The 12,696-nt window shown below is 42.8% G+C and overlaps 1 protein-coding gene across 1 annotated transcript in view; it reads left to right on the forward strand.

Moving 5' to 3' along the window:
- Window positions 1-12,410, forward strand: part of PIK3AP1 (phosphoinositide-3-kinase adaptor protein 1) — a 24,434-nt gene extending 12,024 nt beyond the window's left edge. The window contains exons 8-16 of the mRNA XM_009322405.1: window positions 2,569-2,664; window positions 4,120-4,299; window positions 5,108-5,170; window positions 6,327-6,532; window positions 8,125-8,197; window positions 8,535-8,690; window positions 10,436-10,506; window positions 10,694-10,803; window positions 11,882-12,410. Coding sequence (XP_009320680.1) covers window positions 2,569-2,664; window positions 4,120-4,299; window positions 5,108-5,170; window positions 6,327-6,532; window positions 8,125-8,197; window positions 8,535-8,690; window positions 10,436-10,506; window positions 10,694-10,803; window positions 11,882-11,936 — 1,010 coding nt within the window. The 3' untranslated portion in view covers window positions 11,937-12,410. The remainder of the gene's footprint in view (window positions 1-2,568; window positions 2,665-4,119; window positions 4,300-5,107; window positions 5,171-6,326; window positions 6,533-8,124; window positions 8,198-8,534; window positions 8,691-10,435; window positions 10,507-10,693; window positions 10,804-11,881) is intronic.
- The last annotated feature ends 286 nt before the right edge of the window (window positions 12,411-12,696 follow it).

Genomic DNA, 12,696 nt, shown 5'->3' on the forward strand with positions numbered 1-12,696 from the left:
GTTGTTTTTCCTCTGTCCAAGGTCAGGCAGTGGCCAAGGGCTGGTAGAAACAAGTCCAGACTCTTAGCACTGTTTCCATATCTATGAACTGTGTGGACACTCAGACCCTAGATAGTGTGAGTTTCATGCAGAGATTTAATTCTTTATCCTAGAGAGTTTCAGCTGACTAAAATCTATTGTTCTGTAATTTGCAGACCTCCAACACCTAAAGAGTAGATGTTAGTTCACATCTAAATAAGTTGTGAGGCCCTTATTCTACTCTCTTGCATATCCTCTCCATCCTCCACCATTTTTATTCTCTTGAGACCAAGCTTTCAACACTGTCCTCATTGATTTTTATTTTTTCCTCAGTTAATGCAAGGAACAGCAGTCTCCTCGTCATCCTTGAGCAAACTGAGAGAATTGTGCACAAAAATATAACTGCTTATAAAGTTCTGAGTTGTGATTTATGCCAACACATTGAAGCCTTTGTCTTGCGTAATAAAGGACTGGTCTCTGTGAAGAGGTAGCTCGCTTTATGTGCAGGAATACCTGGCATCTAGTGTTTGCAAATGTTTAAAGGGGGAAGGGTGTTATTACTTTCTAAAGGGTGCCCACACGTAGATATTTTAGCTGTTGTGAAGGGTCTGTAGGTCATAACTCATCTTCTATATGTCTGTCTGTTTGCAGGTTGGTTGAGCTCCCTTCTGAAGCCTTAAGCCCTGCAAAGGGAAACTGAAATTCTTTGAATAAATATCTTTTAGCTACTAAATTCTGACATCTAGGAACTACTTAACCCTCTTCCTGCTAACCCTTCAGACCAACTTTGCCCAGCAGCCTCAGGAAAATCTGTGGTCCTTTCCTGTGACAGCCAGTTTGTGTGCGCCACCTTCTTGTCACTTCTGTCTCACTAGCCTGTTTTTGCAGCAAGTGGAACAGAAGGTGTCATTGACAAAGTCAAGAACTTCTTTTCAATTTTGGTGCATGGGTGAGATGTTAGGTCTCATCTGTATGCACGACAGGCCCGTGTACAAGAGGGTAGCAAGGTGGCAATCATGTCTTCTAAGGAGAACTAATTAGTTGATGAATTTAACTACATTGACTATGTGATAGAAAACAAACCCTGCAGTATCCTGTTACACTGCTGGTTTAGTAATCCTGCAGAGCACAGCCAAAACTGGGAAGATACTGTTCCCTCCACGGAGAATGAAAGGAACTTTGCACACCTGTCACATTCTGTTCTGCCCCCAAATCCATAAAGTAGTGGCTTTCCTCTGGGCCTGTATTTGCTACAGGTTCATTTCTAAAAGCTGTGTTAAAAATAATCAAGGTGGCTGCAAGGTGGAAAAACAGCTCTACAGAAAAATACAGCTCTGTAGTGCTGATTCTTCAGGATGCTCAAATGTCAAATCTGTGGTTCCATGTAGTGCAGCGATACTGAAGTGAACTTTATGTTAGGTTGGTGGTGAACAGATTAGCTCCAGCAGCATGCAACTTGGCATGGACTGCAGAGCTCTTGAGAAGCTGCTGGTGTGTTAGTCCACACAGCATGCAGTACTGCTATGGCTATGCTGGAGGTATTCCTGTGAGGTTAAAGCCAGGTTGGGTGCATTCACATGACTGTCAGTGGGTTCTTTGACAATTATTGTTTAAAAAAAACCCACAACATTCTAACAAAGCAAAATCTTGCTAGCATATTCTTATCCCTTTCTCATAATCTCCTCAGCTTTGCAGGAAAAAAATAAGAAAGGTCAGCAAATATTAAAAAGACATTTATAGAGAAATATTTCATATTCTCTTATGTAACCCAAACCATCTAGTTTACATAGTAATAGGTATTTCACGATATGCCTCAACAATTCACTTATATCAATAAGCTTCAACAATTCATTTATATCACTCTTGTTTTTAATATCATTAGGAACATGGTTTCTAACACTTTATTTTAGTTTTAGGATTAGTTTTAGGGTTACAATGAGGTTGACCCTTTTTTTAAAATCAGAATTCTTCATGTCAAACACATAAGACTTAACAAAGTATCTTATTGTTTGTTGTCACTCCTTTCTCAATACTAAATTATCATCTGACCCTGTAAACACCTTCCAGTCCAACTAATTAACTCAGCCAGCTGTTTTGACTTTTATCCAATAAACAAAACAAATACTATCTTCTGTGTCATGGGCAAATTGCCCTTAATGTCTTGTTTTGCCAAGTCACAGAGTTTCCGCTCAGTTTGGCCTCTCAGGAGCACCAGAGGCCAAAACCTTCACCTGGCCAACACACTTGCAATAATAGCTAATCCTCAGGGCCTGCTTGGAGCCTTGTCAGAACTTCTCAATAAGCAATGTTAGTCACCCTCAAGCGTAAGCATCAGGCAGCTGGCAGAGATTTGTGCGGAGTAGACTGAACATAGCAACTTAGGAGCCTTTTTTGAGCCAAATGTCCGGTCAGTTGCTCGGCTTCCTCTCTGATTTTCACCATAAACCAAAGGTCCGGTCAGAAATATCACATCATTTTATTGTATTATATTACATTGTTCTACATGTTTAAGGGCATAATCAACGGGTTCATCTTTCTGATTTTTTTCAGATGTAGAGATGCTTCAGTCCAAACCAGACACTCCAGATGCCGGAGATGAAGTTTCTCTAACTACAAAAGACTCAATGCTCCGCAAGTTTTTAGAAGGTGAGACCTGTTTGGAGAGAGGGATGGCAGTAGCAAAGTTAAAGCAATTAAATGGAACTTGAGATTTCTCCTTGATCTGTTAAGGATAGGAGCTAGTCCACAGTGTTTGGCGTGGACAGTTTTGCCTTAGTGGGTACAAACGAGGCACAACAGAAAAAGCAGCTTGTGAGGTGATTTCACAAATGCAGTTAGTTTCTTACCAAAGAGGAGGAGTGATTTCTAGTTCCAGTCCCTGCCTACCAGTGAGTGCAAGCACACAGCTGGTAGCTGTTCAGGAATGTCTCTTTCATCCTTATCTTAGTGATGGGAATTAATTCTGGTGTCCTGATGTGGGTGCAGGCTCCCCTCGTGGGCAGAGGCTGAGTAGAGCAGCACAAGCTAGTGATGAATTTTAACGTAGATACTTTATTCAGAAGTTCATCCATTGAAAACAGCAGCCTGGAAAGAGGAAAAGAACTGCTGGCTCCCAAACCTGATCTACGCTCTGCCTCTTCAGTGCTCCCTCTGCCTTCTCTGACCAAAGCCAGGCCTTAGCTCCATGCTATCCCCACTGAGCATGATCGGGTTGTTCAAGCCTTTTCCTGACTCACCAGGTTCCACAGAATACAGGCTCACTTTTTGTGGGTGACCCAGCTGGACTGAGAACAAGATTAAGTCTGGGGCTCTCAACGTCTTGTTCTGTTTTCCCTGCCAACACTGATGCTCTGGCAGTCCCATTGCATTGACTCAACTAGGTGTTACAGCATCGCTAAAGGAAAGTCAGTCCAGTGGTTAGGGTATTCACTTGTGACTTGGTAACAGAGTAGGGAGTTAGCCCAGGGGCTCTTAATTCTTTTTGCTAGCATGCAGAGGGAAACTAGCTTTTAAATCAGGTATGACAGCATTTGCTGATTTTGTAGCCATGTTAGGAGAGAGAATAGAATGGAGATGATGAGGTGGTATAATGGTAGCTGGGCTTGTTAAGTACAGATGTGCATACCCAGCTCCCTCTGAGACACATTGTTCTGAGATCAAATATATTGTCAGTTGATGGCGATGGCTCATTTCAGACAAAGGAATAATTCTCTGTAGTACTTTGTAGACCACCACAAGTAGCTTTTGGAAACCAGTGCTCTGTTTGATTTCTTAACTGTTATAATATGTTAATTAACTGGAATTAATTGAACTAACTGTTCCTTGAGTTCTTAAAAACAGTTATGAGATTTTCCACTATGGTTTCTTCACCAAAACAGATGGTACAGGCTTAATGGCAAACACTTGCATGCTACTAGATGTTAATGACTTTATCAAGTCCTGTCTTGAAGGGCTTTGGCACTTTAAGTCACTGCAAAACTGGATGTTTTTGCCTGTGAAATGGCCAGCTTGGTAAGAATGTGGTACATAGTTCATCTGGAGGGATCCAGTGTTCAGTGAAGTGGACAGGTTGTTTTTCTAATAAACTCTACTCTGTTGTAGGCAGTAGCATGGATGTGCCAGATTCAGAGGAAGGAGGTTACCAGCAGTATGGTGAAGATGTATACTACTCAGTGGAACAAGATACTTTTCCACAGGAAATGGCTAGCAGACCTCCAGTTCCTGTTCCAAGACCAGAATCCAGCTCTCCACAGCCGGACAATGAGCTGTACATCTCCAAAAGTGAGTTGAGTACTGGGACCTAAACTGTAGAGTAGTCAACTGTAGAATGGCCTTGACATGGGCTCCAGTCGCCAAATAAACGCCAAGAAAATCTACACGTTTTTGAGACCCCTGGATTATTTGGCTCTGGGGCTGGATTACCTTTGGGATCCAATTACAGATCTGTTTTTCATCTTCTGCCTACTCTGAAAATGTGGGGATGTTGTATCCTGAGGTCTTGGCCTGAGCTTGCTCTTAATGAAAGCAGTAGGATGACAGATTACACATAAATGGTATAAACAAATCCAACTAAATAGGAAAGATCCTGATATTATAAGGACACAATCAAGCTAATAAATTGAGACGTTGCTGCTCTGTAATGGTATCATCGATTCAATAGCATTTGTATAGGACATGATTCTATACCTCAATACCTCCCTCTGAGGTGGGTTTTAATTGAAATTGAAGAAAATTGTGCCTCTTAGTTTGCTAGGCAGTTTTGGAAATCTTGGTTGTATTTCACAAACATTCTAAGAAGAACTACAGTAATGTGTGGGAGAGTAATTTCAGTGACTCTTCCTTCCCCCTGTGACAGGACTGTGGGGAAAGCCTGTCCAGCTTTCTCTTGGAGGTGGCTGAGCTAAATTCTTTGAGGTCAATAGAAGGGGAGTTCTACTGTACAACTCCTTATCTCGTTTTCTTCAATGGACTTAGTAGGGTAACAGAAGCTGTAATGCAGTGCAGAATTGTGTGTGCTTCCCAGATTCATCCTTGCTATTTCTGTCTTCATGAGATGCATTTCAGTATCTAAAGAGTGTTTGTTTTACAGTTTTTGCACAGAAAGCTCAAAGATCTGAGAATCTCTATGTCCCTAGAGGAAAGGTTAAGAAAGGTAAGTCAGAAGTTCACCCTGAAAATCTTTCCAGTAATCCGAAAGAAAAACTGCTGAGGTAGCTTCATTTGTGTGAAATGTGACAGAATAGTCTGTTTTACAAATCGTAGAATCATTAAGGTTGGAAAAGACCTCTAAGATCATCGAGTCCAACCGTCGACCCAACACCACCGTGCCCACTAAACCATGTCTCTAAGCACCTCATCTACACGTCTTTTAAATGCTTCCAGGGATGGTGGCTCAACCACTTCCCTGGGCAGCCTGTTCCAATGTTTAACCACCCAAAGCTCTGGGGATAATAGTTGTATATGAATGATCCAACCTTTCCGACTTTATGTGACATTGGAAACTTTTTATAACCGCAGACTGTGAGGGGGGGTACCCTTTTATCAACGTATGTACTCCCTGTCTTCAAGTTTATCCTCAGGATCATAATGATCACTGAAGTCCTTTTTTATGTTGTGACCCATATTACTTTATGGAGTCGATGTCCCAGTTTTGATCTTCTGGATATAGCCATTGCCTGTTGATCATTATTTCCTGGGGTTTATCCAGGTTAGTGAACTGCTTGCCAATGATCTCTGCACTTCCAAAACTGTGCCCTTTTTCTTTCATCTCTTACCCTGTGCACTATCAGAGTGCCAGGAACCACATCTGAGCTTTTATCTCATGTGTTGGGAACTCCTCTTTGTGTTGCAAATGAGGTACAGAGAGCCAGCATCAGTAGGATGAGTTTTCACCTTTCTGTTTCTGGAGTTACACTGCACAGATTACCTAGGAGGAGTCTAGCTTTGTGACTGCCAAGGTGAAAGCTCTGTTTTGTGCATTGCTGAGGAGAGAGAGATTTCTGCAGTGAGGAAGCAGAGCACTTTAAGGAGTACATTTTGTGTTGTTCACTTAAATTATGTTTTTAAGAACAGAGATATCCCTGGGACATATTTGTGTACATGGCTACCTCTCAGCTGGGCTTTTAGCCCTGACAAATAGCAGGATGGCATAAGGACAAAACAGTCTTCTGGTTAGGGAAACATTCAGTCTGTAATATTGATTTTTTTTGCATCTCTGCTATATCAAGGGTGCTTGAGTTTCTTTGTATTCAGTGAGGAGGGCAGATGCCAGAAGTTCAATAATACGTTTGGTGTTCTTCTCTCTTCAGAGACAATTGTCAGGCCTGTAAGGGACCTGTCTCAATCAAGCATATATGATCCATTTGCTGGAATGAAAACCCCAGGTCAACGGCAGCTGATTACATTACAGGAGCAAGTGAAAATGGGCATACTCACCGTTGATGAAGCTGTACTTCATTTTAAGGAGTGGCAACTGAATCAGAAAAAGAGATCAGAATCATTCCGGTTCCAGCAGGTACAGGCTTATTCCACTGTTTAAGAAATACAGCTGTCGCTCTAGGTATATATCACAAGCTGTTGAGTGTGGGTACATTTCTTTCCTGGTTGGAGCAGGAAGACTGCTAGCACAGTCCCCCAGCTAGCAGAGCTCTCTCCTGACACAGAGGGGCTGTTCCAATGCAGCAGCAAGCAGGTAGCTGTTTTACAGATCCGTTTGTTTTGCAGTAGTATTGTTAGTTTTTGGAGATCTGTACACTAGGAATTGGTCCAAATCCAGCTGGCTAAATTAGCTTTCTAGAGGTCACCTAGCACCTACCTGCTGGCAGGGGACTTCTGTGATGAACATTTAGCTTGTCAGTTCTCATCCATTTCAGATCAGTGAAGACTCCGTGTCCCAGATGGTGTATTGGCTTTGAAGTCCTATCTTGTAGATGGTCTGATCCCCCCCTGCGTGTTTGATGGCTCCAGGACATGTTTGTTCTTTGCAGCTAGGCAAGGTCTAGCAACAGTCATTAGTGAAAGCACAGTGTTTGGGTGGCTTAGCTGAATGAAGGAGTCATTATGTTGGCAGCAGCAACATAATGACTGGTGGAACTAGCAGTCACAGTTTAAAATTTCCATTCTCAAGTTAGAGTGGGGCTCTCTCTTTAAAACCACTGCCTGCTTCTTTTGGAGCCTTTTGTTCATGCTGTGGCAGTCTGCTCTTGCTTGAGGTGCTGGTCTCTGGTGTGTGACGCTGTTTTGGGAGCTGTCAGAACAAAGCCAAGACTGTTCTCCTCCTGCTTCTCACTTGGAAGGGTCCTCTCTACCCAGAAACAGGCAGACGAATCCCTTCTTCTGTCAATAAAGAACACAGTGCTACTTTAGTAGATGTCTGTAGCAGAGATGAAGTGGCATGCTCGGTGCCCCATCCCATGAGCAGCTTTCAAAGTCTCTGCTTCAGATCTTGCCTCATGGTACAGCAATCGCTCCATCTGCTTTTCCGCCTATTCAGTGGTTTCCTCCTCTTACATATGTACGTATTTCCCTGCTGGAAAAGTTGTCTCCGCCTCCCCACCTTTCCTTACTGTCAGGTGCAGTATGCTGCCACACAATGGTGAAGAGACTTTGCTCCCAGGTACATTTCCGGGTGTCTCCTCTTGCTTCGGTGAGGACATCCTGAATTCTTTGACTTGTCCCTCACACTCTGGGATGCGCGGCAGCCTCCTCTGTCCCTGCAGTCAGAATTACCTGTTCATTAGTATAGAAAGGACTGTGCAATTACTTGATCGTGGGTCTTGTTTCTGTGCCAGTGTCACAGTGGAAACAGAAAATAGAGGGAGTTCTAAACCAAATGTGCTGCTTATCTGCAAGTGCCAGGGAGTCCGTGAACTTGACCTTAACATATACAATGAACATCTGAAAAAACTTGGCTTCTGAAAGGCACACGTGGAGTTCTGAGGGGAATAGATTAAAACCTGTTGACATGGTTTGGACTTCAGCCAGGTCTAGCAGGCTTTGTTACAGCCTGGTTGCAAAGTTAGCTGAAATATAATATTGGTATTGTCAGAAAACTGCTCATCCTCCTTTATCCAAAGCTCTGAAAAGAATATCTTGTAATATTTTTAGGAAAATCTGAAACGGCTACGAGACAGCATAACCAGGAGGCAAATGGAGAAGCAAAAAAAAGACAAAAGTGCAGGTAACAGTCTCTGATTCTGACATTCTCTGGTAATGAAGCAGCTAACAATATTAATAGGCTCTTCAGGCAGAAATGTCTCCGTGTTTATCGTAGTATGTGATATTTTAATATTCACATCCATGTGCCTGTTGGCTAAAACATAAGGAAGTTGCTTTACTCCTCAATTTCCCAGACTTGAGGAAAGGATGCCCACATCTGTGGAGTGAATCTTGATTCATTCATGTACAGTTACGATTGCCCTTACGTTATTGTGTTTAACTTTGTTCTTGGGCGCAAAGCTGTCTCTCAGAGGCTATACTTGCATAGAGCCTTCTGACCTGTTCATTTTCCCTTCCAGATTTGGAAATTACAGTACCCATTCGACATTTTCATAATACTTTGGGGAGACCAGAATGTGGAATATATGAATACGCCCCCAGGAAAAACGTTTTCCCACCAAAAAAGGAGTTAAAGCGAGGAGACTGGAAAACAGAAAGCACATCCAGCACAACAAGTAAGCAAACCCTGAGTGTCACCCTCTCTACAGGAAAGCTGGATGGAAAATAATTCCCCAGCCCGACTCTGGAGTCAGCTCAGGGGAAAGGACTTCTCTTCCTGAATCCCAGTACTGACACCGCCACCCCAAACCCTGCATGCCTCAGGCTGGCTGTTCTCAAAACTGTAAAAGCAACTCTAGGTACATCAAGTGGTTTGGGCATCTTGTGTCTGCATCTCTGCAGGAGGGGAACCTGAAAGCTGAGCGAAAGATTCCCTTGAGCCTTCTCAGGGAAGGCATATCACCCATATTCAGTTCTTAAAAGTAGATGGCAGCTGCTCTCTTAGAAAAAAGGATGCTCCCTTGCTGTGACTCTCAGCAGGCAGCGTGCTCCTCTGGTCTGAAGGGCATAGTTATATTGCAGGCTGGGAACCAGTCTCTACGTGTTGTTTCCCCAATTGTTGTAGATAAAGGACAGCATTTTTCGTTGGTAACTGTGGGACCTCTTGAGTGACTTGGACAGTCTGTCCATTTTTATTATCTTTGGTTTTTATTAGGTTTAATTTGTGCAAATTAAATCCCTGCATTCTTGCTGTTACTTCAGACTGAGCAATTCTTGCAGAAATCATTAAGATCATTTTGGTTCTCTGAAAGGAAAACTGAGTCCCAGTGAGGTTACTACCTTTGTGGCTCTTGGCAAGATACAGCTGGCACACATCCAGAGTAGGTGCCAGAGGCAGCTGTCTGAGCCAGTAACTTGCATATAAGCAGTTGTGAGAGAAATGTTAACGAGCCTGCAGAGTTCACTGTGTGCAGCTTGGCTCTCTTTCCCATGGTGTGATTGTGAGAACGGACCCTAACACAGTATTTAGCACTCTTAAGTGCTGCTGTTTGTACCAGCTGGTAATGAGAGTTACCTCACCAAGGCTAGGGAGGGACTGCATCTTATGAGAAAACCCCTCTAGCCTCCATTTCAATGTATAGGTTTCTGAACATTAGTGTCTCAGTATTGCACAGCCCTATAGAACATTGTGTATTTATGACTGAAACCAGCCATAGCAGTGTAGGATATGTTTGTGAGTTGCTGTCCCCTTCAGAGGTGGCATGACTGACTGCAAAAACATTCCCTACTCGAGTCCACGCAAGTTAAATGGGTTTGCATAAATGGTTGCTGAAGGTTGTTTGAATGCACTTGTCATTTTTAGCTCTGAAATAGACTAGGAAACATTCCTGTGATGAGTAAGGATTGTTGTGAGAGGAGGTGGTGAACAGCTATTGGGAACAATAACCTCTCAAGCAGTCACTTATTCCAGGAATGAATATGTGGCAGTGCTCAGAGCCATCTACCTCTACGCAGTTGTTAAGGACATGGGGACTGATAATTTAAATATACATAAATGTTGGGTATGTAACACTTTTGAAAATATTTACCTGACTTGCCAGCTGATAGCGGCACTGGATCCCTTCAGTTAGATTATGGTTGTGAGTATTTAATTGGAAGCCTGGACCTAGATAGGGCAGAAATCTGCTAGAAAGCAAGCAAAACTGAATGGTTTGGCCCGGTGGTCTGTGTTGTATGAAATGCCATTGTTTGGATCCTGGATGTGTGAAAAATAACAGTGGAACTAAATTAATCTAAACAAGCATTAAATGATGTGTGCAAGAGGTATGCATGAGGTTAGAAGGAGTCCTGAGTTAGTGATTTGCAGTTAAATCATGAGGATTTAATCATCAGTTTGTTTTCTCTTGCTTACTTACTCCAGGTAGTGCAAGTAACCGCTCCAGCACTCGGAGCATATTGAGTGTCAGCAGTGGGATGGAAGGGGACAGTGAGGTAAGCTCTCACCTCTGCTGTATACTGGTCCACTGTTCTTAAGTACATGGCTTTGTTTTCATGCAAAAGAAGAGGAGCTCAGGGATGGCATTGCATTTGCAGAAATGGCAAAATGTAGCCACTTCTGTTGTGACGCTAACAAGAACCAAATTCTGCTGGTCCGTAACCTCTTTTCTTCATTTTGTAGGACAATGAAGCCCCAGAAACAACTAGAAGCCGCAGCCCAGTTGCCCACCAAGCAGAGAGGCTGCCTTTCCCAGAAAGGCCTCCCAGAGTGCCTCCTCGAGGTGCAAGCAGGTAAAGCTAAAATGCAGCTCAAACATGAGCCTTCAGTGAATCAATATGGAAGCCTTGGGCAGAAAGCGAGGCAGGAAGCGAATGTGTCTTTCAACGAAATCTACCAGACTATTACCTATAAACACACACTGTTAGGTCCTTGTTTCTCATCTGTAATACTTGGTGGAATTGGTTTCCTAGTTGGTAACATGCCTGTTACAGTGCCGTTACTGCGGTTCACACGCTGCAAGGGGCAGCACTCTTGAAGCACACAACGCTTGCCATAATAAGACTGACGCAGGTGGAGTAGCATCCTGCCCCTGGCAGAGATTTAGCAGCTGATCCTCCTGAGAAGATCATCTTGGAACATACAAGTGTAGTGCAGAGGGAATTCCCTTTTGGCATGCCCTTGGACTTTTTTTCTTTTTACAGATTTCAGACCTCTCCAAAGCACGCTTGTTTACGTGTATGATTGGCCTCAAAGTAAGAACTGCACTGGCTTTACCAAAGGTGTTGAGGGGGTTTGCCTTGATTTGATCAGACCACCACGAACTTAAGTAACTTGTAAACATCCCTTTAGTCCAACCAGTGCAAGTCTATGAAGTCCAGGCCCCAGAGGCTTATCTAAGTACAGATGCTAATAAAATTCTCAAACTGTTAAAATAGTAATTACTAACGTGTGGGTGCAGTAAGTTCTGTATGTTGACTTGGCTCTGGCAAGAATATAGCTGGAATTTCTCTGTAGTTAGTTTGAAAAAAAGATTTTGAATCTTTTGATCTTCTCCTATTGCTCTTCATCTAATTTTCAGGAGAAAGCTACTATACTATCAAAGTTTTACTTCAACCATTATAGCATCTCTTTGCAGTAATAGTAGAATTACTACAGCTGAAGAGCAGAAAAAATAACTTGGACAGAAACAGGGCTCTGGCACCTCGGCATCTGCTCTGTAGCTGAATCACTGGTAGCCTGTTTTTCTTCTTGTATGACTACTGCTCGTACAGTATTCTTAGCTATGATGTTATTGCATGCAATGTGTTGTTCCAGAACCCTATTCTCTACTATTTTTTTAATGCATTTGTATTCTCTGTCTTTTTATAGGCCTGTAAGCTGTGACGGCTTTTATCCTCCACCTGTGCCCCCAAGAGGTCGCTGAATCTCTCAACATCTGTGGAATATGAGTGTTTGCTGTTTGTATGTGTGTTTGTACAGATATCCGTGGCTTGTCTTAAATTATTTATAAGTGGGAGCCAAATGTTTTCTTCCCCTTCCTCCTCCCTAAAGCTCTGGAAAAGAAAAAAATCTTTTCCCATGATTTTCACTGAGAATTCTGGGCCTTCTATAACTTCTTTGCTTGGAAGAATTTTGCTTTGGGACTTCAAGAAAAAGTATCATGGTTGGGAAGGAGAACGCTGATGTGTGTCTTGGCAGCCCTGCACCAACATTAAGTTTCCCTTTGACCAAGAAAGAACACGTTGTCCTTTTAGAAACTAAATCCTGAGAAGCATTGTTACCAAAACCCCCTGATGCAACCTACAAGGGCTTGACTGGAAAACACGCTTGAAACAGTAAAGAAAATAAGTTGTTCGAAGACTTTGTTTGAAGAACACTTATTACAGCAGGAGCAGGTGAATGTGCTGCTGCTTGGTGTAACATTTTGGGTACGGACAGACTGACCTTTCAGAAGGTGTAGAATCTCCCTCCAGCAATCATTAAACCATGGGAGGATGAGAAGTTGTCTTTATTCAAGAATGTGTTTTGCATACAGCCTTGAAAACACCTTTCCCTTTTCCCTTCCCTCCCTGAAGAGAACAGACGTTAACGGGGTGTGGTGTGTGCTACTTTTACCATGAAAATTCCCGAGGCAGCTGGTAAGGGACCTGCTGTATCACAAAACAACTGTACTTAAACCTTTT

The sequence above is a fragment of the Pygoscelis adeliae genome, unplaced genomic scaffold, assembly GCF_000699105.1.
Source record: "Pygoscelis adeliae isolate BGI_AS28 unplaced genomic scaffold, ASM69910v1 Scaffold244, whole genome shotgun sequence".
Taxonomy (NCBI): domain Eukaryota; kingdom Metazoa; phylum Chordata; class Aves; order Sphenisciformes; family Spheniscidae; genus Pygoscelis; species Pygoscelis adeliae.